This window comes from Miscanthus floridulus, chromosome 6 (assembly GCF_019320115.1).
Source record: "Miscanthus floridulus cultivar M001 chromosome 6, ASM1932011v1, whole genome shotgun sequence".
Lineage (NCBI taxonomy): Eukaryota > Viridiplantae > Streptophyta > Magnoliopsida > Poales > Poaceae > Miscanthus > Miscanthus floridulus.
The window spans coordinates 26,029,232-26,057,230 of NC_089585.1; the positions used below are offsets into that span (position 1 = coordinate 26,029,232).

General features: G+C 48.1%; 1 protein-coding gene across 3 annotated transcripts; it reads left to right on the top strand.

The window, feature by feature from the left end:
• The first annotated feature begins 114 nt into the window (after positions 1 to 114).
• On the top strand, positions 115 to 27,993 carry LOC136457906 (aquaporin NIP4-1-like). 3 transcript variants are annotated; one of them, XM_066457917.1, is made up of 6 exons: positions 115 to 255; positions 409 to 621; positions 718 to 918; positions 1,019 to 1,080; positions 1,177 to 1,473; positions 27,894 to 27,981. In XM_066457917.1, the coding sequence occupies exons 1-5, from the start codon at positions 115 to 117 to the stop codon at positions 1,424 to 1,426; spliced, it is 867 nt and encodes a 288-aa protein (XP_066314014.1). In that variant the 3' UTR covers positions 1,427 to 1,473; positions 27,894 to 27,981. The 3 variants fall into 3 exon arrangements, with proteins under 3 accessions (XP_066314014.1, XP_066314013.1, XP_066314012.1); XM_066457916.1 differs by lacking the exon at positions 27,894 to 27,981 and having other exon boundaries at positions 1,177 to 1,602; XM_066457915.1 differs by lacking the exons at positions 115 to 255; positions 409 to 621; positions 718 to 918; positions 1,019 to 1,080; positions 1,177 to 1,473 and adding an exon at positions 24,982 to 26,174 and having other exon boundaries at positions 27,894 to 27,993.
• The last annotated feature ends 6 nt before the right edge of the window (positions 27,994 to 27,999 follow it).

Below are 27,999 nucleotides of genomic sequence, written 5' to 3' on the forward strand. Positions count from 1 at the left end.
GGGCCCGCTGCTCCTGCCACTCTGTTCTACATGTATAAAATATAAACAGTGGCCCAAATCCGTGCATGCTCATTGCTCACGGACGAAGAACATACAGTAGTTAGTAGCGGCGAAATGGCGGAGAAAGACTTCGCCGGCAGCGAGTGCGTTGAGGTGAACGGGCAGGACTTAGAGCGGTCTTGCCGTGACCAGGATCCGGCAGCCGCTGCAGATGGTGTGAGCAGAGGCCTAGCCATCGGGCATTTCGTACGGGAGGTACAGTTTAGCGTAGATAATAGTACTAGAACTGTGCTGATAATATAGTTAACGACCATAGAACTGAGAGATTAACTAGGGCGTCGAACGTGTCTAACAGCTCTCTCATTTTACTCCTTTCAACTTTGATGAATGCATTGCATGGGTATGTAGCTGATGCTGGAGGGCGTGGCGTCGTTCCTGCTGGTGTTCTGGTCCGCAGTGGCGGCGCTGATGCAGGAGATGCACGGTACGCTGACGTTCCCCATGGTGTGCCTCGTCGTCGCGCTCACCGTCGGCTTCGTGCTCTGCTGGCTCGGCCCCGCGGACTTCAACCCCGCCGTCACCCTCACCTTCACCGTCTTCGGCTACCTCTCCTGGGACAAGGTACACATTGGCCTTCTCCATCCATGCATCGACATCGATCGCCGGAGATTGATTTATTCGTGCGGCTCCCTACCCGCCCCGCAATCCCGCATGCAGCTGCCGTTCTACGTGGTGGCGCAGCTGGCCGGCTCGCTGCTCGCCTGCGTGTCGGTGAACGGCGTCATGGAGCCGCGGGAGGAGCACTTCTACGGGACAGCCCCGATGATGGCCGGCGGCCACACAAGGCTGCCGTTCCTGCTGGAGTTGGTCGCCTCCGCGGTGCTCATGATCGTCATCGCCATCGCTGCCAGAGGCTCCGTCTGTCCTCCTTATTATCCCTTCTTTTAGTTTCAGCTAACTTGTTGTGTTCATCGTCTGCTCATGATCTGAACGTTTGGCTGATGGCAAATTAATGCAGAAACAGACAGCAGGAGGGCTGGCCATCGGAGCTGCCGTCGGCACCCTGGGTCTCGTCATCGAGTAAATAAAAGATAAACTTTCAGTTTCTTCAGAAAGTGCAAGTGCCACAATGCCACTGTGTTCAGTACGTACGAGTTGTGCATCCGATCCATCCAGGCCGGTGTCCGGAGGGTCGATGAACCCGATCAGGACGCTGGGCCCGGCCATCGTGCTCGGCAGGTACACCTCCGTCTGGATCTACCTCGTCGCGCCCGTCGCCGGGATGCTGCTCGGCGCGCTCTGCAACCGTCTCGTCAGGGGCTCCGACGCCATCCTCGCCTTCCTCTGCGGCACCAAGCCCAGAGCGGTGGCGCCCAGAACCACCACGCCGCCCGCCGTTGGAGCACTTGTGTCGCCGCACTACTAGCCGGCTAGCCGCCGGCCGCCGCCATCGTGGTGGTGGACTCGTGACAGGTAGCCCCCCCTTGCTTGCTGTAACAGTCAATGTGTCAAACCAATCAACAATCCGCGCGGCACAAGTACACAACTGATAGATACTCTCCGTTGTGCATTACCCAAAGTCACTTCTGTCCAAGACATCATCATTTGACTGAAACCGGAGAAAATTGGAGTAGTTTTTCGCTTCAACAATACGTGGCGTAATTTGGATTGTACCTGCACTATTCACAAGATGTCATAATTCATAAGAAATATCTCGTGAATAATATGCGACAAATCCAAAACACACGTGGAACATGTAATGAAAATCATCAGAACAATCTAACATGCAACGTCCCAAAGTCAGCATCTGATGGATAGTATATGAGCAATCCAAAACACACCACGGAACAACGATATCCAAATTTCCAAAATACACTCACGCAACATAAGGAGTATTATAAATTTCATAATGGATTGTAGTAGTATATACCATGTAAAAATAAAAAGAAATACGACAGTGCTAGCGCCCGGACATCCGGACGGACATTCACGTCCTGGACGACCGCATCTACTGTGCGTCCACGCTAGCGCCTACTGCACGTACAAGCAAGGACCGCCCACGCCGCTTCCCCCGCTTTTCCTGCTTTCCTACTGATGTGTCGCTCCCCTCCGGCCTCTAGACCTACGGTGCCGCTCCCCTACTTCCCCCGCACACACAGGGACCGCCTACGCCCCTACCGCCATCCCCCTCCGCTTCCCATGTGCATGCACGCCGCCCCAGCAGCTGCAGTAGACGACTGTGGCGGGTGGGTCACATTGCAATATGTGCAACACCAGATCTACTTTTGCAACATCCCGGTGAAGCACTTGCAACATACGTCTGAAACACTTGCAAAAACAAATGAAACACTTGAAAACATGTGTGTAGCCATTGTAAAACATATGCAATATCTAGATGAAATACTTGCAACATATGTATGAAACACCTGAAACACTTAAAAACGCTTGCAACATGCTTGTTATGCAACGTCCATATCTACTTCTGTAACATCCGGATCACACACATGAAACATAGCTAAAACACTCGAAACATACTGTCGGGTTCATAAAAATAGGGTCCCTCGCGGACCGGCTTCCTCGCAAAGGCTCGGCCCAAGCAGACAGCGCGCAACTCATGGGCCGGCCCAAGTATCTAAACAACATGCCAGAAAGGCGATTCAATCACCGACTGGAAGGTCTGACCGAGGAGGAGCAGCGCCCGTTTTCAACTCTGGGGCCACCTCTCCGACCTGGAACGCTCACTTCGGTCTCCATCCGCCTTCGGACGGCCTCTCTAACCGGAAGGGCTGACCAAAGCACCACTTCCGACTCCGACCCCACGTCTCCGACCAGGGTACGCAAAAATCCCGCTCACTATTCTTCTCCGACTGGCGCAATCAGAGCCGACTAGGACCAACTGACCGGGGACGCCCGCTCGGAAAGGACCAGGGAACGAAAGGAGAAAGCAAGGCAGGGCGCACAAGTCAAACCACAATACAAGGGACCGTACCCTGTACGCCTGCAGAAACAGTACTCTGCAACCTCCCTGACACACAGTGTTGTAGGCGCCGACATTTTCCCTATAGTATTATGGGCGTCATTAAACTCCCAAACGGTAAGACTCCCCCCACATGACTCTAGGCATCAACAGTGTTGTGGGCGCTGGCATTTATCGTACCGAGTGAACATAGTGAAACTCCTCACATGCCTCTAGACATCAACAGTATTGCAGGTACCGACATCTGCCATACCCTGAACAAAACGACAGAACCTCCCACATGCAACCGACATCCAACAGTGTTGTGGGCGCCTACCATCATCCTTTACCCGCCGTGCGTGGGCAACAAGACTTAGAAGCATACGTACTCTCTCCCTCTCACTTGTAAGGCCATCCCCTTCATCTATAAAAGGGGATGCTCTCTCTCTCCAACATTCAAGTGATTCCAGATTCATTAGATCGACCAAGTTCACTAGCACACAACCACAGAACTGCTAGGTTCGAACCACAAGCACATGCTTGAACACTTAGCTCATAACGGAGCTCCTGTCGCTCTCAGCCCTTCCGACCGGAGCCCGGCCGGACCTCTTGTATTGCCCATCTTTCTCCTTCTCATTTGTAACCCCACTGCAAACTTCGAGCACATGGGCTTAGGAATAAAGTCATCGACCGACTCAAACTGGACACAATGCACGTTGCCTGAACCAATATAAACCCTGTGTCATTGAGTGCTAGGCCACCTCCGATCACAACGCACGGCAAAACTATAAATATTTACTTGTTGGTCACTTTCAGCACCGACAGTTGGTGCTGTCCATAGGGAAGACGTTGTACGTTCAGCACTTTTTGGTCATCGGATGACCCACTTTTTCGCCACCTTCGCCATGGCGGGCTCTGGCGATACGATTCGATTCGGCTCACTGGAGTTTCCCGTGCTCCCACCTATTGGGATGTGGGTTCCACCCTTCTTCGAGCCATCCTAGGCCTTCCTTCTCGGAAGCCTGGACTTCGTCACCGATCGGCTCGACGTACTACACCTCCGCGAGGAGGCACTCATTTCGGCACCCATCGGAGGGGCACCCTCCATCGACTCCGGGATGCACAACTTCGACGACGCGGCATCCGCGCTTCATTCCGAGCAAACTCTCTACTCAAACCCCGCTGTGAGTAATATGCATACTGTTATTTACTCTCTATTTACTATCTCCCGCCGATTATCCTGAGGGACCGTATTTACCGCACCACGAACACCATACGATCGGTTCCCCTATGGCCTCGCGTCCCCCATGGACATGTGCACTCAGGGGCTCCGAGGGATGCTGCCACCATCCCCCCTCGCATCTGAATTCGTGGGAATGGCGAACTATGCTCCTACCACTTTCCATGAACTACCGGATGATGAGGGAGAGAGCGACGGCTCTAGCATCGGCGATGTGGCACCTAGCCACCGCCCATCCTGGGAGTGCGCTATGGTGGACGGTCTAGGACAGCCGTCGGTCATTACGGAGTCTGCACAAACTCACACCCCTCCAGACCCACGTTTGGGGGCCCTCGTGTTTGTGCAAGGGCACGCTGAGGAACTACGATAATGGCAGCATAACCAGCTACCGCCTGCGCCGACAAGCTCAGTGCAGCACGTTGCACCCCATGCGCATGACCCAGTGGGCGGCGCTCGGGGGCATGCCCGCTAGATGCAACACGGCATCATAAACGAGGGGAACGATCTCCCATAGTTCATTCGGGTTGGCCAGAACATCGCTGCTGCAGCAATGCTTCTGCGCGGTGTTCCTGAGCCCGTCGACCCCTAGGAGCGGGCGGTCTACCGAAACCTCCAGGTTCTAGTAGAAGTTGCCATCGTTCAACAAGCAAAAAGCTTCACATCACGACTCCGACATGCTCCTAGGACGCTCACAGCCATGCCTCGGTCTGACCTGGCACCTGCTCCACGCCGATCGCCGGTACACGAGTGGCCCGGTCTGCACCAGGACGCTCGCAACGTCGTCAGTAACCGGCATCTCACCTGGCATGATGATGACATCCATCGAGCGACAGTGAGAGCAGGTGACACGAATCCCTGCTGAACCATCGAGGGGAGCGGTGAAACACGCCCTAGACATGGTCATCGGTCGGATGACTGGAGTCCTAGCCCAGAGGGCCCGGGACCACGGGCCTTTGATCGACGTATCCGAAGAGCGCCGTTCCCATAGCGCTTCCGACCGCCCACCAACATCACCAAGTACACTAGGGAGACAAACCCTGTTATTTGGCTCGAAGATTTTCGGCTCACCTGCCGAGCCGGAGGGGTGGTTGATGACTTTTTTATCATTCAGTATCTCCCCATCTGCGTGGGAGAACATGTCCAGGCATGGCTTGAATTCCTCTTGCATGAATGCATATGCGACTGGGCGGACCTCAAGAGGGTCTTCGTCTTGAATTTCTAGGGGACGTATGTCCACCCTGGAAACTCCTAGGACCTCAAGAGTTGCCAGCAGGAGCCTAGCAAGACCCTGCGAGACTACATCTGTAGGTTCTCCCAAAGATGCAACTCACTCCCTAATGTCATCGACACGGACGTCATTAGCACATTCCTCTCCGGGACGACCTGCGAGTCCTTGATCCACAAGCTTGGATGCCTGAAGCCCCGTACCACCCATGACCTGCTCGACATCGCCAGTAACCACGCCTCCGGTGAGGAAGCGATCGGAGTGGTCTTCAACGGGGGCCAAGACAAAGGCAAGGCCAAGCGTGCGGACCAAGACGAGGGCCCCTCCATACAGAGGGGCAAGAAGAACAAAAAGGACCGGTGTCGACCGGACAACACCGCGTTGGTCGCCGCAACTGACCGCATGGGCAAGCATCCCCAACAGGGCCTGCCTGACATCTTTAACAAACTCATGGATAGCCGTGCACCAACCATGCCTACCCCATCAAACACCTCTACAAGGACTATGAGTTCCTCAAACATTTCCTACGATAGGCCGGCAGGCCGAAAGAAGGAGACGACAAAGAGGCAACAGCCAAGAGAGGAGGCGCGATGAGCAAGGACGGAGATGGTTTCCCCGATGTTGACAAATGCATCATGATCTTCGGTGGATCCAACATCATCTGGTCCAAGCGCCAGCACAAGGTACGTTATAGGGAGGCATGCACCGCTGAGACGGCCATCCCCTCCTTCCTCAGCTGGTCGAAATCTCCGATCACCTTCAATCAGAGGGACCACCCCTCCCATGTTGCGAGACTAGGATGCTACCTGCTCATCATCGATCCCATCATCCGCAAGAAGCGCCTCATCGGGGTGCTGATGGACGAAGGCAGCGGCCTTAACATCCTCTACGTCGACACCCTCGACGCCATGCGCATCCCCCGATCGGAGCTCCGCCTGGAGGGCTCTCCCTTCCACGGGGTGATCCTGGGAGCACAGGCATACCCGCTCAAGCAGATTGACCTACCTGTCACGTTTGGCAACCGAACCAACTTTTGCTCGGAGGTTCTTAGCTTCGAAGTGGTGGACTTTCTAGGGTCCTACCACTCCATCTTGGGGCGGCCAGGCTACACCAAATTCATGGCAATCCCCAACTACACCTACCTCGAGCTAAAGATGCTAGGACCAAACGGTGTCATCACCGTGAGCAGCGCCTTCTCGCACGCCTTCACGTGCGAGCTCACCACTGCGGTCGTCAACTCGACTGAGCTCCCGTGGCTTGGGGAATCATCGATCCCGATAGTCCTAGACTGCAACAAACCAACCTCCTCAATGGCCTTCCGTTCGCTCAAGGAAACCAAGGCAGTGGGGGTTGACCCCACCGACCTAGCCAAGACAGTGCAGATCAGGACCTAGCTCCCGGCTAAATAGGAATGTGAGCTCGTCGACTTCCTGTGCACCAATCACGATGTCTTCGCATGACAGCCCTCTGATATGCTAGGCATACTATGGGAGGCCACCGAGCACGCACTGTGCCTCATCTCGGGCTTGAAGCCAGCCAAGCAACGCCTGCGCTGTTTCAATGATGAAAGGTGTAGGGCCATAAGCGAAGAGATCACCAAACTCCTGGCGACCGGATTTATCAGAGAGGTATTCCACTTTGACTGGCTTGTCAATCCCATTCTTATTAAAAAGAAGACCAGGAAATGGAGAATGTGTGTTGATTATACTGGCCTCAACAAAGCGTGCCCAAAGGATCACTTCCCTTTGCCGCGCATATACCAGATAGTTGACTCCACCTCAGGTTGCGAGATCCTCTCCTTTCTGGATGCCTACTCAGGCTATCACCAGATCATGATTAAAGAGTCTAATCAGCTTGCAACCTCATTCATCACCCCGTATGGTTCGTACTGCTACATAACCATGCCATTCGGCTTGAAGAACGCTAGCGCCACCTACTAAAGGTGCATGCAGCAATGCTTTGCCGACCAAATTGACCCGCTCGATTAGCCTAATCGAGCCGAGCGGCCAAGACCAACAATCGCCATGTATATTGATGACATAGTGGTCAAAACAACTCAAGCTTGCGACCTGATCACAAACTTGGCCGCAACGTTTGCGAACCTCCAAAGGTTCAACATCAGGCTCAATCTTGAAAAATGTGTTTTTGGGGTTCCGAAGGAGAAGCTGCTAGGATACATTGTGTCCGAGCATGGCATCGAGGCCAACCCTGAAAAAATCACGACCATCACCAACATGGGTCCCATACGCAACGTCAAGGGCGTACAAAGGCTCACTGGTTGCCTGGCTGCTCTAAGTCGATTCATCTCCTGGCTCGGTGAACGGAGGATGCCACTTTACAAGCTACTCAAAAAGATAGGCACTTTTGTTTGGACTGAAGAAGCTCAGCAGGCCCTGGAGAGCCTCAAAATGTCTCTAACATCAGCCCCAATCCTCGTCGCTCCCGAATGAGGAGAACCCCTTCTCCTCTACATCATGGCCAGCAACCATGTGGTAAGCGTCGCGTTGGTCGTCGAAAGAGAGGAGTTGGGACACCAACTTAAGGTCCAACAACCCGTATACTTCAACGGCGAAGTACTCACCGACCCCAAGATCTGGTACCCCCAGGTACAGAAACTCCTATACACTATGCTGATGGCGAATAGAAGCTCCTACACTACTTCACTGACTACGAGGTCGTAGTCATCACTTCATACCCGCTCAAGGACATCATCCGCAACCGTGATGCCGTGAGATGGATCTCTAAGTGGGCACTCGAACTCATGGGCCACGACATCAGGTACATCCCCCGTACCACCATTAAATCTTAGACTCTCATGGATTTTGTCACCGAATGGACAGAGTTACAGCTACCGACCCCGGACGTCACCCATGAGTACTAGACAATGTATTTCGATGGGTCCGTAATGGCGCCTGGCTCGGGGGCTGGAGTGGTTCTGATCTCCCTAGACGGGAGTAGGCTCTGCTACGCCATCCACCTCCACTTTTTAGCTTCAAACAATGCCACAGAGTATAAGGCCCTCATCAATGGACTATGCATCGCCATCGATCTTGGTGCTACGCGACTCTACGTTTGCGGTGACTCGGAGCTAGTCGTTGATTAGGTCATGAAGGAGTCCTCCTGCAAAAGCCCCCTCATGACAGCATACTACCAAGAGGTGTGCAAGCTCGATGACAAATTCTAGGGGATCGAGCTACATCATGTCTCTCGAAAGGACAATGATGCCGCCGACTTTCTTGCAAAATTGGCCGCCACGTGGGATCCACCCCAAGTGGGGTCTTCATCAATGACGTCCACAAACCGTCCACCCGCATCCTAGAAAGTCTAGTCCAGACACACCCCAATGCCCAGTCAGTGCCCGGGGCTCCAACCTCGATGCCAAGCCAGCGCTTGGGGGCTCAGATCCCAATACCTCCATGATGACGTCACCCACCAACGTCACCGTATTGGCACTCGATCAAACTGACTAGCGAGCACCGCTACTCATGTACCTCCTCAAGGAGGTTCTCCCACCCAAAAGGACTGAAGCTCGATGGATCGCTCGACGCGCCAAGACCTTCATCGTGCTTGGTGATGAGCTCTACAAACGAAGTCCATCAGGGGTGCTCATGAAGTGCATCCCCACCAACTAGGGGAAGCAGTTCCTCCTCGAGGTCCATGCTGGGATTTGCGGACACCACACGGCCCCAAGGTCACTGGTTGGGAAAGCCTTTTGCCAAGGTTTTTACTAGCCACCGTGCTATGAGACGTAGAGGAGGTCATCCGTAGGTGTAAAGGATGCTAGTTCTATGCTCGGCAAACCCATTTGCCGACACAGGAGCTCCAAACCATCCCCATCACCTGGCCATTCGTGGTCTAGGGCCTCGACATGGTGGAACCCCTCAAAAAGGGCCTAGGTGGTTTCACTCACCTACTCGTAGTAGTCGACAAGTTCACCAAGTGGATAGAGGCTAAGCCCATCACCAACATCCACTCGGAAGAGGTAGTCAAATTCTTCCTCGACATCATCTACCAGTTTAGCATTCCTAACTATATCATCACTAACCATAGGACTAACTTCATTGGAAAGAAGTTCCTAGACTTCAGTGATAGATACAGCATCAGGATCGACTGGGCCTCGGTCAGACATCCATGAACTAACGGTCAGGTCAAGCGCGCTAATGGCATGGTCCTCTAAGGACTTAAGTCACGCATCTTCGACCGACTCAACAAGTACGCTGGACGATGGGTTGTAGAGGTCCCAACAATCCTTTGGAGCCTGAGAACGACCCCAAACCGATCCATAGGGTTCACACCCTTCTTCTTGGCCTATGGAGCTGACGCAGTGCTACCCTCTGACCTCGACCACAACCACGATGCCCTAAGAGTGAAGGCTTTTGACCATGACCGAGCCACGGAGGCTCAGCAAGATGCAGTTGACCTACTCGAAGAGGCCCACGAGACGACCATCATCCATTTCGCTCACTACTAATAAACCCTGCGTAGGTACCATGAAAGGAAGATCAGGGGGCGGATACTCGAAGTTGGCTATCTCGTACTCCGGAGGACCCAATCAACGAAGGAAAAACACAAACTCTCTCCACCATAGGAAGGGCCCTATACGGTGACCAAAGTAATCCGATCGGGCACCTACTGACTGGAGGACAACAATGGCAATGTTCTCACCAACACTTGGAACATTGAACAACTACATCGTTTTCCCCCTAAATTTGGTCTTACCGCTTTTTAGTCAACACTTGCTCCTGTAAAAGCACCCCAGCCCAAACATTTTCATCCAGGTCACTTGGGGGCTCCATGAGGGTACAATACTAAATATTACCTCTCTCTTTTACTATCACATGGTAAACAACTTTGTGCCTGAACGGAGGCACATTCTATTCCTTTGATTGCCCTACGTGACTCTGTTCTTACTCACAACCAAACGCACCTCGCCATGACCTACGGTTACAAGCAGTCGGGCCCCATGGGCCATGCCTAGGCTCTTAATAGCTGCAGCCTACAGAACTAACGGGCAGGTGCAAAAAAGAAAAGGATAATAACGAAAGTTATGCCAGGATAAAAAAACAAGGCATAGATAGTGTGGTTCTTTCACAAAAATAGAACTAATGCATTCATTGATACAAAAACTGTTCATATGGGGGCTCACCCACAACTATTACATTTTTTCTAACTACTTCTAATCCAAATACTATTGTGGCCCCTCGACGACATCGCCTGACGCCAAAGGAGAGACTACGACACACATCGCCAGATGTAACCACGACTATAGGGGCCCCGCCTAGTTCTGTCTCCTCGACTTCAGCGAGCGCAATGGGTACCTCAAGGGCATCACACCCATAGATGCTCAGCAGAGGAATATGGAGCTCCTGACCTCTCATGTAGTCGAGGCAGCTCTTGGGTAGGGACACTGCTACCAAGCTGTAGGCGTGGAACCCTCCACCGGCATGATCCTAAGCAACTTTCCCTCCGACAAGGCTCGCCCGGTGAAGATCCACTGGAGAAAGGCCACACACGGCTCCATCCCAAAGAAGGCCTCACATATAAATCCAGCACGCCACCCCCTTCGGCAGAAACCGTCCCGTCTCAGGTAAAGATAGCTAGCACCACCTTAGGTAGCCTCCAGTTCAACATCGCACCCTGGATTCACGAAAGGATCTGTAAGCCCTCTCCCTCTCTCACCCCCTCTCTCACTTAGGAACCACCGTGGCATACATGCACTCTCGATGAAGAGAAAGGAGGAGAGACAATAGTTGAAGAACAGGCAAAGGACTACGACGGAGAGCCCTCTCCCTCCCCCAATTTAAGGAAGAAATGCCATAGCCGAAGAAGGGCAAAAGATTAGAGTGAAAAACTCTCTCCCTCCCCCCATTCAATGCGGATGGGAAATGATGGGACACACCCTGACCGATGGGACGCACGCTGACCGATGGAACGCCGCCTGGTGAGATGAGATGTGGCCTAGGTATGGCCCACCACTATCGCACGACCAAGCATGAAAACTAAAGTGTCACCACACACAGGCAGCTCTCTACACCCCCAGGCAGGACATGGAAAAACCCAAAATGGGATCTCCGCTGGGAGAGACCATCGGGCTCCCTAAGTCGATCGAATGGCTCAGAAAAACACACCGAGAGATAGGTAGGGTGAAAGGTCCTAATGGCTAGAGGGGGGGTGAATAGCCTAATAAAAAATTCTACAACAACACTTAACCAAATGGTTAGACAATTATGAGGCGAAGCAAGTGTTGTGCTAGCCTACTCAAAATGCAAGCCACCTACCACAATTCTAGTTTAGATAGTGTCAATTCACACAAGAGCTATGACACTACCCTATGTTAGTGTGCTCTCAAAGGCTAACTAAAGAGCCACACCAACCAAGCATGCAAGCTCTCACAACTAGCTACACTAAAGAGCTTGTCAACTAGTTTGCGGTAAAGTAAAGAGACTGATCAAGATAGTTATACCGCCATGTCGAGGAGTGAACCAATCAATCACAAGGATGAATAACAATGAAGACCAATCACCTCGGAATCAAAGGATGAACACAATGATTTTTACCGAGGTTCACTTGCTTGCCGGCAAGCTACTCCTCGTTGTGGCGATTCACTCACTTGGAGGTTCACGCGCTGATTGGCTTCACACGCCAAACCCTCAATAGGGTGCCGCACAACCAACACAAGATGAGGATCACACAATCCATGAGCAATTCACTAGAGTACCTTTTAGCGCTCCACCGGAGAAAGGTCAAGAACCCCTCACAATCACCACGATCGGAGCCAGAGACAATCACCACCCTCCGCTCAATGATCCTTGCTGCTCCAAGCCGTCTAGGTGGCGGCAACCACCAAGAGTAACAAGCGAAATCCGCAGCGAAACATGAACACCAAGTGCCTCTAGATGCAATCACTCAAGCAATGCACTTGGATCACTCCCAATCTCACTATGATGATGAATCAATGATGGAGATGAGTGGGAGAACTTTGGCTAGGCTCACAAGGTTGCTATGTCAATAAAAATGGCCAAAGATATGAGCCATAGCCGGCCATGGGGCTTAAATAGAAGCCCCATGAAATAGAGCCATTGTACCCCTTCACTGGGCACACTGCGCTCTGATCGGACGCACCGGTCCAACTGACCGGACCATGGACTCAGCGTCCGGTCCACTGATGGGCGCCATGTGTCACTGTCTTCAAACTCTGTTCGTTAGATTTCAATGGCTACGAAGCTGACCAGACGCTCCAGCAAAACTGATCAGACGCTGGAGCCTCAGCGTCCGGTCGAGTACAGTAAGGGTCTAAAACCGGTTTTCCTCGATCGGACGCGTCCGGTCCACCTCGATTGGACACAGCCCAGCATCCGATGGTAAACCCTAGCCACTGTACCGCCAAGTCAGCGCGACCGAACGTAGGCAGTTAGCGTCCGGTGCATTTGGATCCAGCGTCTGGTCACATTACCGACGCTGGCATCACCTCCGTTCTCTTCACCCTTGCTCAAGTATGCTAACAATCAAGTGTATCACCTTGTGCACATGTGTTAGCATATTTTCATAGATGTTTTCAAGGATGTTAGCACTCCACTAGATCCTAAATGCATATGCAATGAGTTAGAGCATCTAGTGGCACTTTGATAACCGCATTCCGATACGAGTTTTACCCCTCTTAATAGTACGACTATCAAACCTAAATGTGATCACACTCTCTAAGTGTCTTGATCACCAAAACAAAATAGCTCCTATGGATTATACCTTTGCCTTGAGCATTTTGTTTTTCTCTTTCTTCTTTTCAAGTTTAAGCCCTTGATCATCGCCATGTCATCACCATTGTCATGTTATGATCTTCATTGGCTTCTCCACTTGAAGTGTGCTACCTATCTCATGATCACTTGATAAACTAGGTTAGCACTTAGGGTTTCATCAATTCACCAAAACCAAACTAAAGCTTTCAATCTCACCCTTTTTGGTAATTGATGACAACCCTTATACAAAGATATGAAATAAGATTCAATTGAATCCATGTTGCTTGTCCAAGCATATTTACCATGTGTAAAAGGATATGGACAAGTTTTATGAACCCCAAATGGTAGTAATTGCTCCCCCTACATATGTGCTAAGAGTTTGGATTAAAGTTTGCACATATGCTTAGATAGGAAATATAGGAGTCAATGTCTACCAAATGATGCTAAGGTATAAAAGATGGACCTTTGAAGCGTGATACCAATCGGAGTGCACCAATATATCATCCTTAGCACCATTGTTAGCTTAATACCACTTGGAAACATACTTTAGAAAGATACCACTTGTAAAGATTTACTTGGAAATGAAAGTTATCTAGTGATTTCATTTCATCATTCAATCTTACAACTAGCATATATCACATAAGCATGGATATTTTGAATTTTAGAACTTGTGCCATGCAAGCAAACATATGAAATGCACATTCAAATGCATCATACAAGTTCATGAGCTTGCTCCCCCTACTTGTGTGCTCAAAATTTTAGTTGATCTCTTTCCTTTGTCATATCTCTCCCCCTATGTCATATATCAAGATATCTTTATGTTTTTCTCCTTTTATGATATGTCTCCCCCCTTTTCACTATTTTTACTACTATCTTTGTTTCTCTCCCCCTTTGTCATCAATGACCACAAAGGTTCTAAATATAGATAGTATTACTTGTAGGGTCGAGATTATCAATGTCAATCAATGGGGTGAGGATCATTTTCCCAAATTTGGTTCAAACTAGAATATATGCCAAAGATATTTAACTCGGTTTGATCCAAGGACAAGCTTCTTCACACCTCCAAATAAGGGTTATCTTGTACCATATTGAGTTAAACACTTATAGCTCATTTTCTAGATTAAACACTAGGTTTACAAGCCCATAAACATGTCATATGCTATCACTAGATTAAGTCAAGCATAGAAGCAATAGTGATACCATATAGACATCAAAATCATTTGATTTTCATGAATGAGCCTAATGAAATCGAACCACTTGAAAGGTCCTAATAAAATTGAAAATATAACTAGATGCACTAAACATGTCCTTAGCAAGAATGTATGACATGCCAATCAACTTTTACCTTGGATTGCTCGAAGGAGAGGCATGTCATGTAAATGGGGGTGCATCAACACATATTTGAGAAATCCAATATGTTCAACTCATTCCTTAGCTTGCAAAACCTTTTCTCATCCAATGGCTTGGTGAATATATTGGCAAGTTGATCTTCAGTACCTACACTCTTAATGCAAATGTCCCCTTTTTGTTGGTGATCTCTTATGAAATGGTGGCGGACATCAATGTGCTTTGTTCTTGCATGTTGCACCGGATTGTTGGTTAGCTTGATTGCACTCTTATTGTCACATAGCAATGGCACTTTTTTAAACTTGATTCCAAAGTCACTCAAAGTGGCCTTCATCCAAAGTACTTGTGCACAACAACTACCAGCGGATATGTATTTGGCTTCGGCGGTTGATAATGCAACACTATTTTGCTTCTTTGATGACCATGAAACAAGTGATCTTCCTAATAATTGACATGTGCCTGATGTGCTCTTTCTTTCAACCTTGCATCCCGCATAATCCGAGTTGGAGTAACCAACTAGCTCAAACTTTGCTTCTTTGGGATACCACAAACCAACATTTGGTGTATGCTTCAAGTACCCCAATATCCTCTTTGTAGCTTTTAAATGACTTTCTCTTAGTGAGGCTTGAAATCTTGCACACATGCATATACTAAACATGACATCCAGCCTTGATGTAGTCACATAGAGTAGGCTTCCAATTATAGACCGATACAACTTTTGATCCACCATATTTCCACTTGTATCACTATCCAAGTTGCCATTGGTTCCCATTAGTGTGCTAATGACTTTGTTATCACTCATGCGAAACTTCTTGATCATGTCCTTGATATACTTGCCTTGACTTACAAATGTACCATTCTTCAATTGCTTGATTTGAAGACCAAGGAAGTAAATTAACTCTCCAATCATGAACATCTCAAACTCATTAGCCATCATCTTTCTGAACTCATCACAAAAATCTTGATTTGTTGATCCAAATATGATATCATTAACATAGATTTGCAACACAAACAAGTCTTTTCCAATCTTCTTGATGAAAAGAGTGGTGTCAACCTTGCCCATTGTGAACCCTTTAGAGAGTAGGAAGTCCCTTAATCTCTCATACCATGCTCTAGGTGCTTGCTTCAAGCCATACAATACCTTCTTCAACTTGTACACATGGTTGGGCTTCTTGTCATCTTCAAAACTGAGAGGTTGCTCAACATATACTTCTTCATTGATGTAGCCATTTAGAAAGCACTCTTAACATCCATTTGATAGAGCTTGATGTTGTGGGCACAAGCATAGGCTAACAAGATTCTAATTGCTTTCAATCTAGCAACCGGGGCATATGTTTCTCCAAAGTCAAGACCTTCAACTTATGTATAGCCTTGTGCTACCAATCTTGCTTTGTTCCTTACTACTATCCCATCTTGATCTTACTTATTTCTAAAGACCCATTTGGTTCCAATCACATTGTGTCCCTTTGGTCTTTCTACCAACTCCCATACTTGATTTCTTGTGAAGTTATTTAATTCTTCATGCATAGCATTCACCCAATCAACATCCTTCAAAACTTCATCTATCTTCTTTGGTTCAATGGATAACACAAATGAGAAGTGTTTACAAAATGATGCTAATCTTGATCTTATTTGTACACCTCTTGAAATATCACCAATGATAGTGTCCAATGGATGATCTCTTGCAATACTTGTTGGTTGGAGCAATGGAACTTGATTGCTTGCACTTGCTAGATCATTGGGTTGAGAAGATGTACTAGCCGCTTGATCTTGATCAATGTCATGAGAGTCAGTTGCACTAGCTTGATTTGTATCAACTTGCACACTTGAGTTGGAGAGCACTTACACTTGATCATCTTTATCATCATTTACTTGCCTAGGCCTCAATTCACCAATATCCATATTCTTCATGGCATTTGAAAGTTGAATGCCTCTAACACCTTCCAAGTTCTCATTCTCTACTTGTGAACCTTTGGTTTCATCAAATTCAACATCATGAATTTCCTCAAGAGTACCACTATCCAAATTCCAAACTCTATATACTTTGCTTGTAGTGGAATAACCAAGTAGGAATCCTTCATCACATTTCTTATCAAACTTGCCCAATCTTATGCCTTTCTTCAAGATATAGCATTTGCAACCAAAGACCCGAAAATATGCAATGTTGGGCTTTCTACCATTCAAGAGCTCATATGGTGTCTTCTCTTTCAATCGGTGACAATAGAGGTGGTTGCTACAATAGCAAGCCGTGTTAATAGCTTCAGCCTAAAAAGATTGACTCATATTGTACTCACTAAGCATAGACCTTGCCATATCAATGAGTATTCTATTCTTTCTCTCAATAAGGCCATTTGATTGAGGTGTGTACTTGGCTGAGAATTGATGTCTAATTCCAAATTTATCACATAACTCATCAATTCTAGTATTCTTGAACTCACTACCATTGTCACTTCTAACTCTCTTGATGGTTGTTTCAAACTCATTGTGAATACCCTTGACAAATGATTTGAATGTTGCAAATACATCACTTTTATCCACTAGAAAGAATACCCATGTGTATCTAGTGTAGTCATCCACTATCACAAATCCATATTTGTTTTCACCGATACTAGTGTATTGTGTTGGCCCAAACAAATCCATGTGCAATAACTCAAATACTTTACTAGTGCTCATCATGCTTTTCTTAGGATGGGTGTTTCCAACTTGTTTGCCGGCTTGACAAGAGCTACAAAGCTTATCCTTTTCAAACACAACATCTTTTAAGCCTTTAACTAAGTCATGCTTAATCAATCTATTCAATTGTTTCATTCCAACATGACTAAGCCTTCTATGCCATAACCAACCCATGCTAGACTTAGTGAACAAGCATGTAGACAATTTAGCTTTACTAGCATTGAAATCAACCAAGTATAGATTCTCATATCTAAAGTCTTTGAAGATCAAGTTAGAGCCATCTACACTTATGATCTCTACATCATCTACCCCAAATATGCATTTGAATCCAAGATCACACAATTGAGCCACTGACAGCAAATTAAAGTTCAAGCTCTCTACTAGCAACACATTGGATATGCTCAAGTCATTGGATATTGCAATCTTACCAAGCCCTTTGACCTTGCCTTTGCCATTGTCACCAAATGTGATACTATCATAACCATCATTGCCACTATCAAGAAACCAATGCCTTCCTCCGGCTTTGTAATTAACCTACAAGAGAAGATCAATTCTTTTTAGGTACCCAAACTTGCTTGGGTCCTTGAAGGTTAGTTACTAAGCTCTTTGGCACCCAAATGGCTTTCTTCTTTGAGCCCATCTATGGTTTGCCAATGAACTTAGCCTTTACACCATTTGTACCCTTAACAAGCATATAGCATGAATCAAGTTTAATGGAGGATACATTAGCACTTTTGCTCTTGTTTTTGCATTCTTGCTTTTTGTGACCAACTTGCTTGCAACTAGTGCAAATCCGACCATTGTTCTTCACAAAACTAGTCTTATGAGGAGCAAAGGTCGCCTTGCCTTTCTTGGGGGTATAGCCCAATCCCTCTTTATAGAGAGAAGTTCTTTGGCTACCCAAGCATATAAGCAAGCGGTCCTCACCATCATAAGCCTTAGCTAAGGTGTGAGTGAGCTTAGTGACGTCTTTCTTGAGGTTCTCATTCTCAACCACTAGTAAGGCATCACAAGTGAGACCATCACTACTAGATGAGGTAGAAGTGGAAATGCTATAAGAAGGGTTAGTAGTAGCAACAATGACAGGCATAGATAGTGATGTATCAATTATATCACAAGTTAAACCTATATCACAAGTTTCAACATGCTTCTTTTTATCTTGTTCATTAAATAAAGTGGAATGAGCCTTTTCAAGCCTTTTGTGAGCCTTGCCAAGCTTCTCATGGGCTTCCTCTAGCTTCTCATGAGTTGCTTTGAGCTCATCAAGGGCTTGCTTAAGGGCTTTTACCTCTTTATTCAAGCTCTTGCATTCTCTTCTCTTAATGTCAAAGTGTTCTTTAGCATCTTCTAGTATGTCAAATAATTCATCCTTAGTAGGTTCATCATCATCACTATCACTATCATTTTCATTTTCATGTTCATTATCATCAACATGTTCTTCATCACTTTCATCATCACAAGATTATACCTTAGTGGCCTTAGCCATGAAGCATGATGAAGATTTGAAGAGAGAAGGCTTCTCATTGATAGCAATGCTTGCAAGAACCTTCTTCTTGGTGGTCTTGTGATCATCACTATCATCATCATCACTTGAGGAAGCATCACTATCCCAAGTGACTACATATGAACCACCCTTCTTCTTCTTGAAGGCTATCTTGTCCTTCTTCTCTTTCTTTTTCTTCTTGTCCTTCTTCTTGTTCTTCTTATTGTCATCATCATTGTCACTATTATATGGACATTGAGCAACAAGATGATATTTGCTTCCACACTTGAAGCATATTATTGACTCTTCCTTGTTCTTAGATGAAGACTTCTTTCTTCTTGCACGGTAGCCCTTCTTCACTATGAACTTGCCAAATCTTTTGACAAAGAGAGCCATCTTCTCATCATCATCATCATCCTAAGATTCATCTTCCTCACTTGATGTTTCTTGCTTTGCTTTGCCCTTGGATGATGTGGCTTTGAATGCCACGCTCTTCTTCTTTTCATCCTTCTTCTCATCTTTCTTGTCTTTCTCATCATCATCTCTATAGGTATCATCGGTCATTATATCTCCCAATACTTGGTTTGGTGTCATGGTGTCCAAACCGCTTCTCACTAGAATAGTGACCAATGTACCAAATCTTGAAGGCAAGCATCTCAAGAACTTGTGGGAGAAGTCCTTGTCCTTCACCTCTTCTCCAAGTGCTTTGAGATCATTGATAAGCACTTGAAGCCTATGGAACATCTCTGACACACTTTTATCCTCCTTCATCTTGAAGCTTGCAAACTTTTCTTTGAGGATGTATGTCTTTGCACCCTTCACGGCTTGAGTGCCCTCAAATGATTCTTCCAACTTCTTTCAAGCCTCATGAGCCATTTCAATATTCTTGATTTGCTCAAATGTTCTCTCATCAATTGCATCATGAATAGCACTTAGAGCAATGTCATTGTTTTGGAGAAGTACTTCTTCAGCCGCAGTGGGATTCTCCAGATCACTAATCTCAATTTTGGTTTCTACCACCTTCCACACCTTTTTATTGATTGACTTGATATGTGTGGTCATCTTTGACTTCCAATAAGGATAATTTGTACCATCAAATTGGGGTGGCTTCTTGGTGTTGTTGATTTGAGCCATTTTAATACTGAAGGTTGTTAAGCCTCAAATAACGATGACCTTGGCTCTAATACCACTTGAAAGGTCCTAATGGCTAGAGGGGGGGTGAATAGCCTAATAAAAATTTCTACAACAACACTTAACCAAATGGTTAGACAATTATGAGGCGAAGTAAGTGTTGCGCTAGCCTACTCAAAATGCAAGCTACCTACCACAATTCTAGTTTAGATAGTGTCAATTCACACAAGAGCTATGACACTACCCTATGTTAGTGTGCTCTCAAAGGCTAACTAAAGAGCCACACCAACCAAGCATGCAAGCTCTCACAACTAGCTACACTAAAGAGCTTATCAACTAGTTTGTGGTAAAATAAAGAGAGTGATCAAGATAGTTATACCGTCATGTCGAGGAGTGAACCAATCAATCACAAGGATGAATAACAATGAAGACCAATCACCTCGGAATCAAAGGATGAACACAATGATTTTTACCGAGGTTCACTTGCTTGCCAGCAAGCTACTCCTCATTGTGGCGATTCACTCACTTAGAGGTTCACGCGCTGATTGGCTTCACACGCCAAACCCTCAATAGGGTGCCGCACAACCAATACAAGATGAGGATCACACAAGCCATGAGCAATTCACTAGAGTACCTTTTGGCGCTCCACCGGGGAAAGGTCAAGAACCCCTCACAATCACCATGATCGGAGCTAGAGACAATCACCACCCTCCGCTCAACGATCCTTGCTGCTCCAAGCCGTCTAGGTGGCGACAACCACCAAGAGTAACAAGCGAAATCCGCAGCGAAACACGAACACCAAGTGCCTCTAGATGCAATCACTCAAGCAATGCACTTGGATCACTCCCAATCTCACTATGATGATGAATCAATGATGGAGATGAGTGGGAGAACTTTGGCTAGGCTCACAAGGTTGCTATGTCAATGAAAATAGCCAAAGATATGAGCCATAGCCGGCCATGGAGCTTAAATAGAAGCCCCCACGAAATAGAGATGTTGTACCCCTTCACTGGGCACACTGCGCTCTGACCGGACGCACCGGTCCAACGGACCGGACCCTGGACTCAGCGTCCAGTCCACTGATGGACGTCACGTGTCACTGGCTTCAAACTCTATTTATCAGATTTCAACGGCTACGAAGCTGACCGGACGCTCCGACAAAACTGACTAGCCCTAGAGCCTCAGCGTCCGGTCGAGTACAGTAAGGGTCTAAAACCGGTTTTCCTCGACCGGATGTGTCCGGTCCACCTCGACCGGACACAGCCTAGCGTCCGGTGGTAAACCCTAGCCACTGTACCGCCAAGTCAGCACAACCGAACACAGGCAGTTAGCGTCCGGTGCATTTGGATCTAGCATCCAGTCACTTTACCGACGCTGGCTTCACCTTCGTTCTCTTCACCCTTGCTCAAGTGTGCCAACCATCAAGTGTATCACCTTGTGCATATGTGTTAGCATATTTTCATAGATGTTTTCAAGGATGTTAGCACTCCACTAGATCCTAAATGCATATGCAATGAGTTAGAGCATCTAGTGGCACTTTGATAACCACATTCCGATACAAGTTTCACCCCTCTTAATAGTACGGCTATCAAACCTAAATGTGATCACACTCTCTAAGTGTCTTGATCACCAAAACAAAATAGCTCCTATAGATTATACCTTTGCCTTGAGCATTTTGTTTTTCTCTTTCTTCTTTTCAAGTTTAAGCCCTTGATCATCACTATGTCATCGCCATTGTCATGTTATGATCTTCATTGGCTTCTCCACTTGAAGTGTGCTACCTATTTCATGATCACTTGATAAACTAGGTTAGCACTTAGGGTTTCATCAATTCACCAAAACCAAACTAGAGCTTTCATAGGGAGCGAAGGGACGCCCCATGTAGGCCATGCCAACTCCATCATGAACGACGAGCATGGGTCCCGGTCGGACATTTCCGACTAGAGCTCCTCAAACCCCGTCACTCAAGTCACCAAGGTAACACTACCGACCCCCTCTATTTCTTTATAATCATTTCATACATCCATACGCTCATTCATTCCATACGCCTGTGCCTCCTGGGTGATTCGGGCCCTGAACTGCCCGGGGGCTCGGGAACTAAGCATCACACGTGCAGCGAAATGCATCACAATGCTCCATGTTGCGTCATGAAGCGGCAGTTGCCTCATTTGACATGAGCAACAACAAAGCCAGGGGAGAAAAATGCAGATGAGCCCTATGCGGCCCTCGCCTAGTCTGGCTGACAGGGTCATCTCAACCTTCTCGTTTGATTCTAAGCCTCTGCCAAGCCCATAGAATCTCCATCGAGGGGAGGCCATTAGGCCACTCGGGTCGGTCTCCGAAATGACCCAGGCATCTGCCAGGTTGTAGGTAAAGGAGCAGTGGAATGTCACAAGAGGGCTATGCCAACCCCATCACGAACGACGGACCTGGATTCCACTCGATCATACCCATTAGCGAACACACCGAGCGTGTCACTCGAGCCCGAGCGATCGGGACAAGTGACAAAACTTAGCCCCTCTGGTTGTGAGAAACCGAGGATGGGGTAACGCACATAACTCAAACCGACCCCTACTAAGGCCCAACGGGGCTCGGGGGCTCAAGACACCAAACGTCTAGGCTATGACCCCAAACTCGCCCCATCCAGCTATGCTTTGACTACACACCAAACTACCTAGGTCTGCGACCCTGAACTCACCCCATCCGACTACGCTTTGACTACACTCCAAAACTACCTAGGTCTGTGACCTCGAACTTGCCCCATCCGGCTACGCTTCGGCTGCACTCCAAAACTACCTGGGTCTACGATCCTGAACTCGCCCCATCTGGCTACACTTCGACTACACACCAAAAATGCCTGGGTCTACGACCCTGAACTCGCCCCATCAAGATCCACGACTCTGACTCGCCTGATCCCACGGCGCGCACCGACGCTAGGATCAGCGAGCTCCATCTCAACTGATCCATAAACTAACTAACCGCCTTGGCTATACAGGCAACACCAAGGCCAGGATCCACGACTCTGACTCGCCCGATCCTATGGCACGCACCGACGCTAGGACCCACGAGCTCCATCTCATCTGATCCCTTGACTAACTGGCTCGCCCGATCCCACAGCACGCATCGACGCCAGGATCCGCGAGCTCCCACTCACCCGATCCCTAAAAATCTAAAATGCCATGGCTGCACAACGACACCTTGGTTGACAATTCCATCTCGACTAAAAAACACGCCCGCCCGCCTGCTGACAAACACCCCCCAGGTGATAATGCCTGAATCACCTAGGGGCTCGGGGGCTACACCTGCGGGTGCGCTCGTGCGCACCCACTAACAAAACAAAAACCTCCCCCGCTGGAAACGTGAAAACCCCCCAGACGGTTCTGCCCGAATCGTCCGAGGGCTCGGGGGCTACACCCGCGGGTGCGCTCGCACGCACCTGCCGTTGAGACAAAAATCCCCCAGATGATTCTGCCCGAATCATCCGGGGGCTCCTGTCGGGTTCATTAACCCGGGGTCCCTCGCGGACCGGCTTCCTCGCAAAGGCTCGGCCCAAGCAGACATCGCGCAACTCATGGGCCGGCCCAAGTATCTAAACAGTAGGCTAGAAAGGCAATCCAATCACCGACCGAAAGGTCTGACCGAGGAGAAGGAGCGTCCGTTTCCAATTCTGGCCCACCTCTCCGACCGGAGCGCTCACTTCGGTCTCCAGCCGCCTCCAGTCGGCCTCTCTGACCGAAAGGCCTGGCCAAAGCACCACTTTCGACTCCGACCGAGGTACGCAAAAACCTTGCTCACTGTTCTTCTTCGACTGGCGCAATTAGAGCCGACTGGGATCAACCGACCGGGGACGCCTGCTCGAAAAGGACCAGGGAACGAACAGAGAAAGCAAGGCAGGACACAGAAGTCAAACCACGATACCAGGGACCGTACCCTGTACGTCTGTAGAAACAGTACTCTACAACCTCTCTGACACACAGTGTTGTAGGCGCCGATATTTTCCCTAGAGTATTGTGGGCGCCATTAAACTCTCATACGGTAAGGCTCCTCCACATACCTTTAGGCATCAATAATGTTGTGGGCATCAGTATTTACCATAACGAGTGAACATAGTGAAACTTCTCATATGCCTCTGGGCATCAACAGTATTACAGGTACCGACATCTGTCATACCCGAACAAAATGACGGAACCTTCCACATGCAACCGACATCCAATAGTGTTGTGGGCGCCTACTATTATCCTGTACCCGCCGACGTGGGCAACAAGACTTAAAAGCATACGTACTCTCTTCCTCTCACTTGTATGGATATCCCCTTCATCTATAAAAGGGGATGTGCTCTCTCCCAACATTCAAGTGATTCCAGATTCATTAGATCGACCAAGTTCACTAGCACACAACCACATAACCGTCAGGTTCGTACCACAAGCACACGCTTAAATATTTAGCTCATAGCGGAGCTCCTGTCGCTCTCGGCCCTTTCGATCGGAGCCCGGACGGACCCCTTGTACCCTCTATTTTTCTTCTTCTCGGTTATAACCCCACTGCAAATTTCGAACACCTGGGCTCAGGAAGAAAGTCACCGACCGACTCAAATTGGACGTAGGACACGTTGCCTGAACCAGTATAAACCCTGTGTCATTGAGTGCTAGGCCACCTCTGATCACAACGTACGATAAAACTACAAATATTTATTTGTTGGTCACTTTCTGCACCGACACATACGCTTTGCAACATGCGTACATTGTCATTGCAACATATACAATATCACAGATCTACTTTTGCAACATCTAAATAAAAATCCATATGAAATACTAAATGGCTAGTTTCCTGCGTGCGACATGGGCCGTGACTGTGGACGTGGCCTGCAGCGATCTTTTTCTGGGCCATCGTATTTTTCCTTATGAATATTTTTTTATAACATTTCCTTATTTTTTTAGGAACATATAACATTTCCTTATGAATATTGATACTCTTCTCTAGACCCACACGGACTGGATTGGATCGTGAGGGTACAAGCCCATAAGTTGCTAGGGCTGCCAAAGTGAGAAGAAGCCCATAACAACACAACACGGTAAAAGTGGGAGGCCCATATCAGCCGCACGGCTCGTCACGTCAACCAGCCGAGGCCCACCCGTCGCCTTTCAGCCTTTCTCTCCAAATCCCACACGTCCCCATCCCATTCCTCTCCTCTTCTTTCCCCCCAAAACCCTAACCCCTTCTCGACCGGTCCCCGCTCTCGCCGGCGCCGGCAAGATGACTCTCCTTGCAGCCATCACCAACCCCGCCGCCGGCTCCCTCCCTGGCTCCAGCGAGAAGGCTCACCCTATCGTGCTCACCCCGGGTGCCGCGCCGCTGCCGCCGACATCCTCCGCGCTCCCCACCCCAATCCCGCCCTCCGCCTGGTCGCTCTCCCCCGCCGACCCCACCCTCGCCACCGCCGCCTCCTACCTCGCAGCCTCCCTCGACTCCTGCTCCTCCCTCCCGCGCCTCCGCCTCCTTCTCACCAACTTCATCTCTACTCTGTCCCAATCCCTCGCACTCCCAACCCCGCCGGCGGCCCTCCCCGCCGCCATCCGCGCCGTCGCCCCTTACTTCTCCGCCGCAATCGCTTCCCTTGTGGCCTCCAAGGTGGCAAGCCTCGCCGGGCACGACATCCTCCTTGCTCTCGCGGAATCCCGCCTCCTCCCACACCCGCCACCGGAACTCATCTCCTCGCTCTGCGACAACGATCGGGTCGACCTTGTCTGCGCCTTGCTCCGCCAGGCCGCCGACATCCGCTCCTCCGAGATCCTCGCCGTGCTCCGCTGCTTCCTCACGCCGGCCTCCGAGAAGGCCTACGACGCCATGATGGACGTCAAGGGCCGGTGGAAGGACGCCGCTGTGCTCGCGGTCAACAGGTGTCGGGAGAAGAGCGCCGGGAAGAAGGAGAAAGTCGACGCTGCGGCGAGGCGGGCGGCGCTGCTGCTCATGATGGGGCACGACGGGTTCACCTCCCCGGAGGTGTGCCTGCATTACCTATTTGCATCAGGGAATGTGGATTCCGTGGTGCTTGGAGCGGCTGTGGCTGAACTCGATGGCGGGGAGGTAGTCAGGCTGATGAGATATCTCAACAAGTGGATTGGGAAGTACCGGAGGTTCTCAGAAGCGCACACCTGCCCGGAGGCTGCGGAAAACCTCGGATTGGAGCAGTGTGACAGCGTGCCATCGTTTGGAGCAGTGGCTAGGGCGCTGGGAGTGCTGCTGGATAATCATTTCTCCCACCTTGTGTTGAATGCTGATGTGAGGGAGGACTTGAGGGCTGCGGAGTTGATGGTGAGGGAGCTCGCTGCCGAAGCAGAGTCTTCTGGGCCAATCCTGGACTTGCTGCATAGGTTGCAGCTGGAGAAGTGAGAGATTAATCTTGTTCTCTTGAATCTATTTACCTTTTTTTAGATCTGAAGCTGATGTGTGGAAATTTTGACTGTATTGTTGCATTGCGGTGATGAGATATGTGTTGCAGTATTGAATATTGAAGTATAATAGTACATGTTTTGGTTGGAAACTGATGTTTTCAGTTTTCATTGTAGTGATCCTATAGCTGGTAACATTGTATATATTGTGATATGCTTGCTTAATTGTTGTGAAATTCTAACATCTATTTATGATTCAATCATCCAGATCCAAATATGTCAGGTAGCAGCTAGTCTCTTGGATTTTGTAGGAAATAATGAGTCGTCTTAATTATGAACTGATCCGAGGCCCAAGCAAAAAATCCTCCATTCAGCTGTTTTTTAGAGTAAAAGGTTTTTGCCCGCTTCATTTCATAGAGACAAAGCAGTTCAATTCAGTACAGCATAGCGTATTATAGGTACGCCCGCCACAGTACTTAACATCTCATTACTTTGACATTATTTGCTCCCTAATGGTTCTCAGTTCTCACTGCTCCTCAGAGAAGATGTTGCAGTTTCTGAGGTAGAATCCTCCCTGTATCGTCCATCTGTGACTCCTATTGATTTTGCGCTTGTTGAGCATTCAGGTGTTATCTCACTATGGCTGTTCTTCTAAAGTCCTTTTGACTAAGTATTTGCTTGTTAATGGTCTGCAATTGCTCCCTTTGATGAATGCAACTTATGTGATTAAGATTGTCTGCTTCTTGTGCATCAAATTAAATCATCCTTTGACTTAACTGCTTCTGAAATTTGGGATAGCACGAGAGTGAAATAATTGGTTCTACGTTTATTTTGTGAATCATATCACCAATCAATACAAACATTACTTGAGACCTGCCAACCAGGGCTGTTAAATAGAAAAACATTTCCATTCAGCTAGGTTGTCTGAAACTTACAGAACACAGTTCATTGTACAATAAATGTGTTGGCGAAAGTATTTGTAAGTTGCTCTTTATCAGGTATTGATAGCTTTGTGTATGTACTTCAACCTGAATAATGTCATGCTTAGCTGTTCAGTTAATATCTTTTTAAGTAACTTTATCTGGTTTGTGTCTTCTAAAATTTGAATGTTCATTGTTTGGTCCATTTACATGTTGAAGATGTGAGGTTTAAATAGGTTTGCCAAGGATTGGCGAGTGATTGTGATACGACTAACAAACAAAGGAGGCATGGGTTCAAAAAATTTGTTAACCATCCAAATGAGTGTTAGCTAAGGTGCTAAACTTTGGCAAGATTTGCACAAACAGAGCACATTCAGAATGATTTAGCCAACCATAATAGATATCTGAAGTATTGTGCATGACTTTTTGCTTATGATATATTCTCAGCCTATGCACTTAGTGACATATCATATCATTTGTCGTCAATGGCCCCTATGTTACAGTCATCACAAATCTAGCCATGTGGTGTTTGAGAAAGCTGCTAACCTTTTAATTGGCTTGGTTTACACTGTGGCCTCCGATTTATTTCTTTTTACCTTGTGTACATGGCATTCCAGGAAGATTTTGATAGGTCAAGAGGATCCTATTTGTCATCCATCTATCAGCTAGTTTTTCGCCAACTTTCATGTTACCTTAAAATGTTGCTCTGGTGTTTAGAAACAAAAAAAGTTTGTGACAGATGCTTGAAACTTTTGCTTGTTTAACCTTTTTCTTTGGAACACACATGGTTGTGTAGGATGAATTCTCATTTGGAGTGTAAAGGCATATTCCTTGGGACAAGCTAGTGTTGATTCGCATGACAGAGAAGACAACGCGTAGTAGCAGCCTTTGAGGCAGTCTTT

Excerpts from the sequence above, each read along its gene's own strand:
- LOC136457906 (XM_066457915.1), top strand. The coding sequence starts at position 25,042 with ATGACTCTCCTTGCAGCCATCACCAACCCCGCCGCCGGCTCCCTCCCT. Across the intron at positions 26,175-27,893 it reads CATAGGTTGCAGCTGGAGAA|GATGAATTCTCATTTGGAGT; the intron begins GTGAGAGATTAA and ends ATGGTTGTGTAG.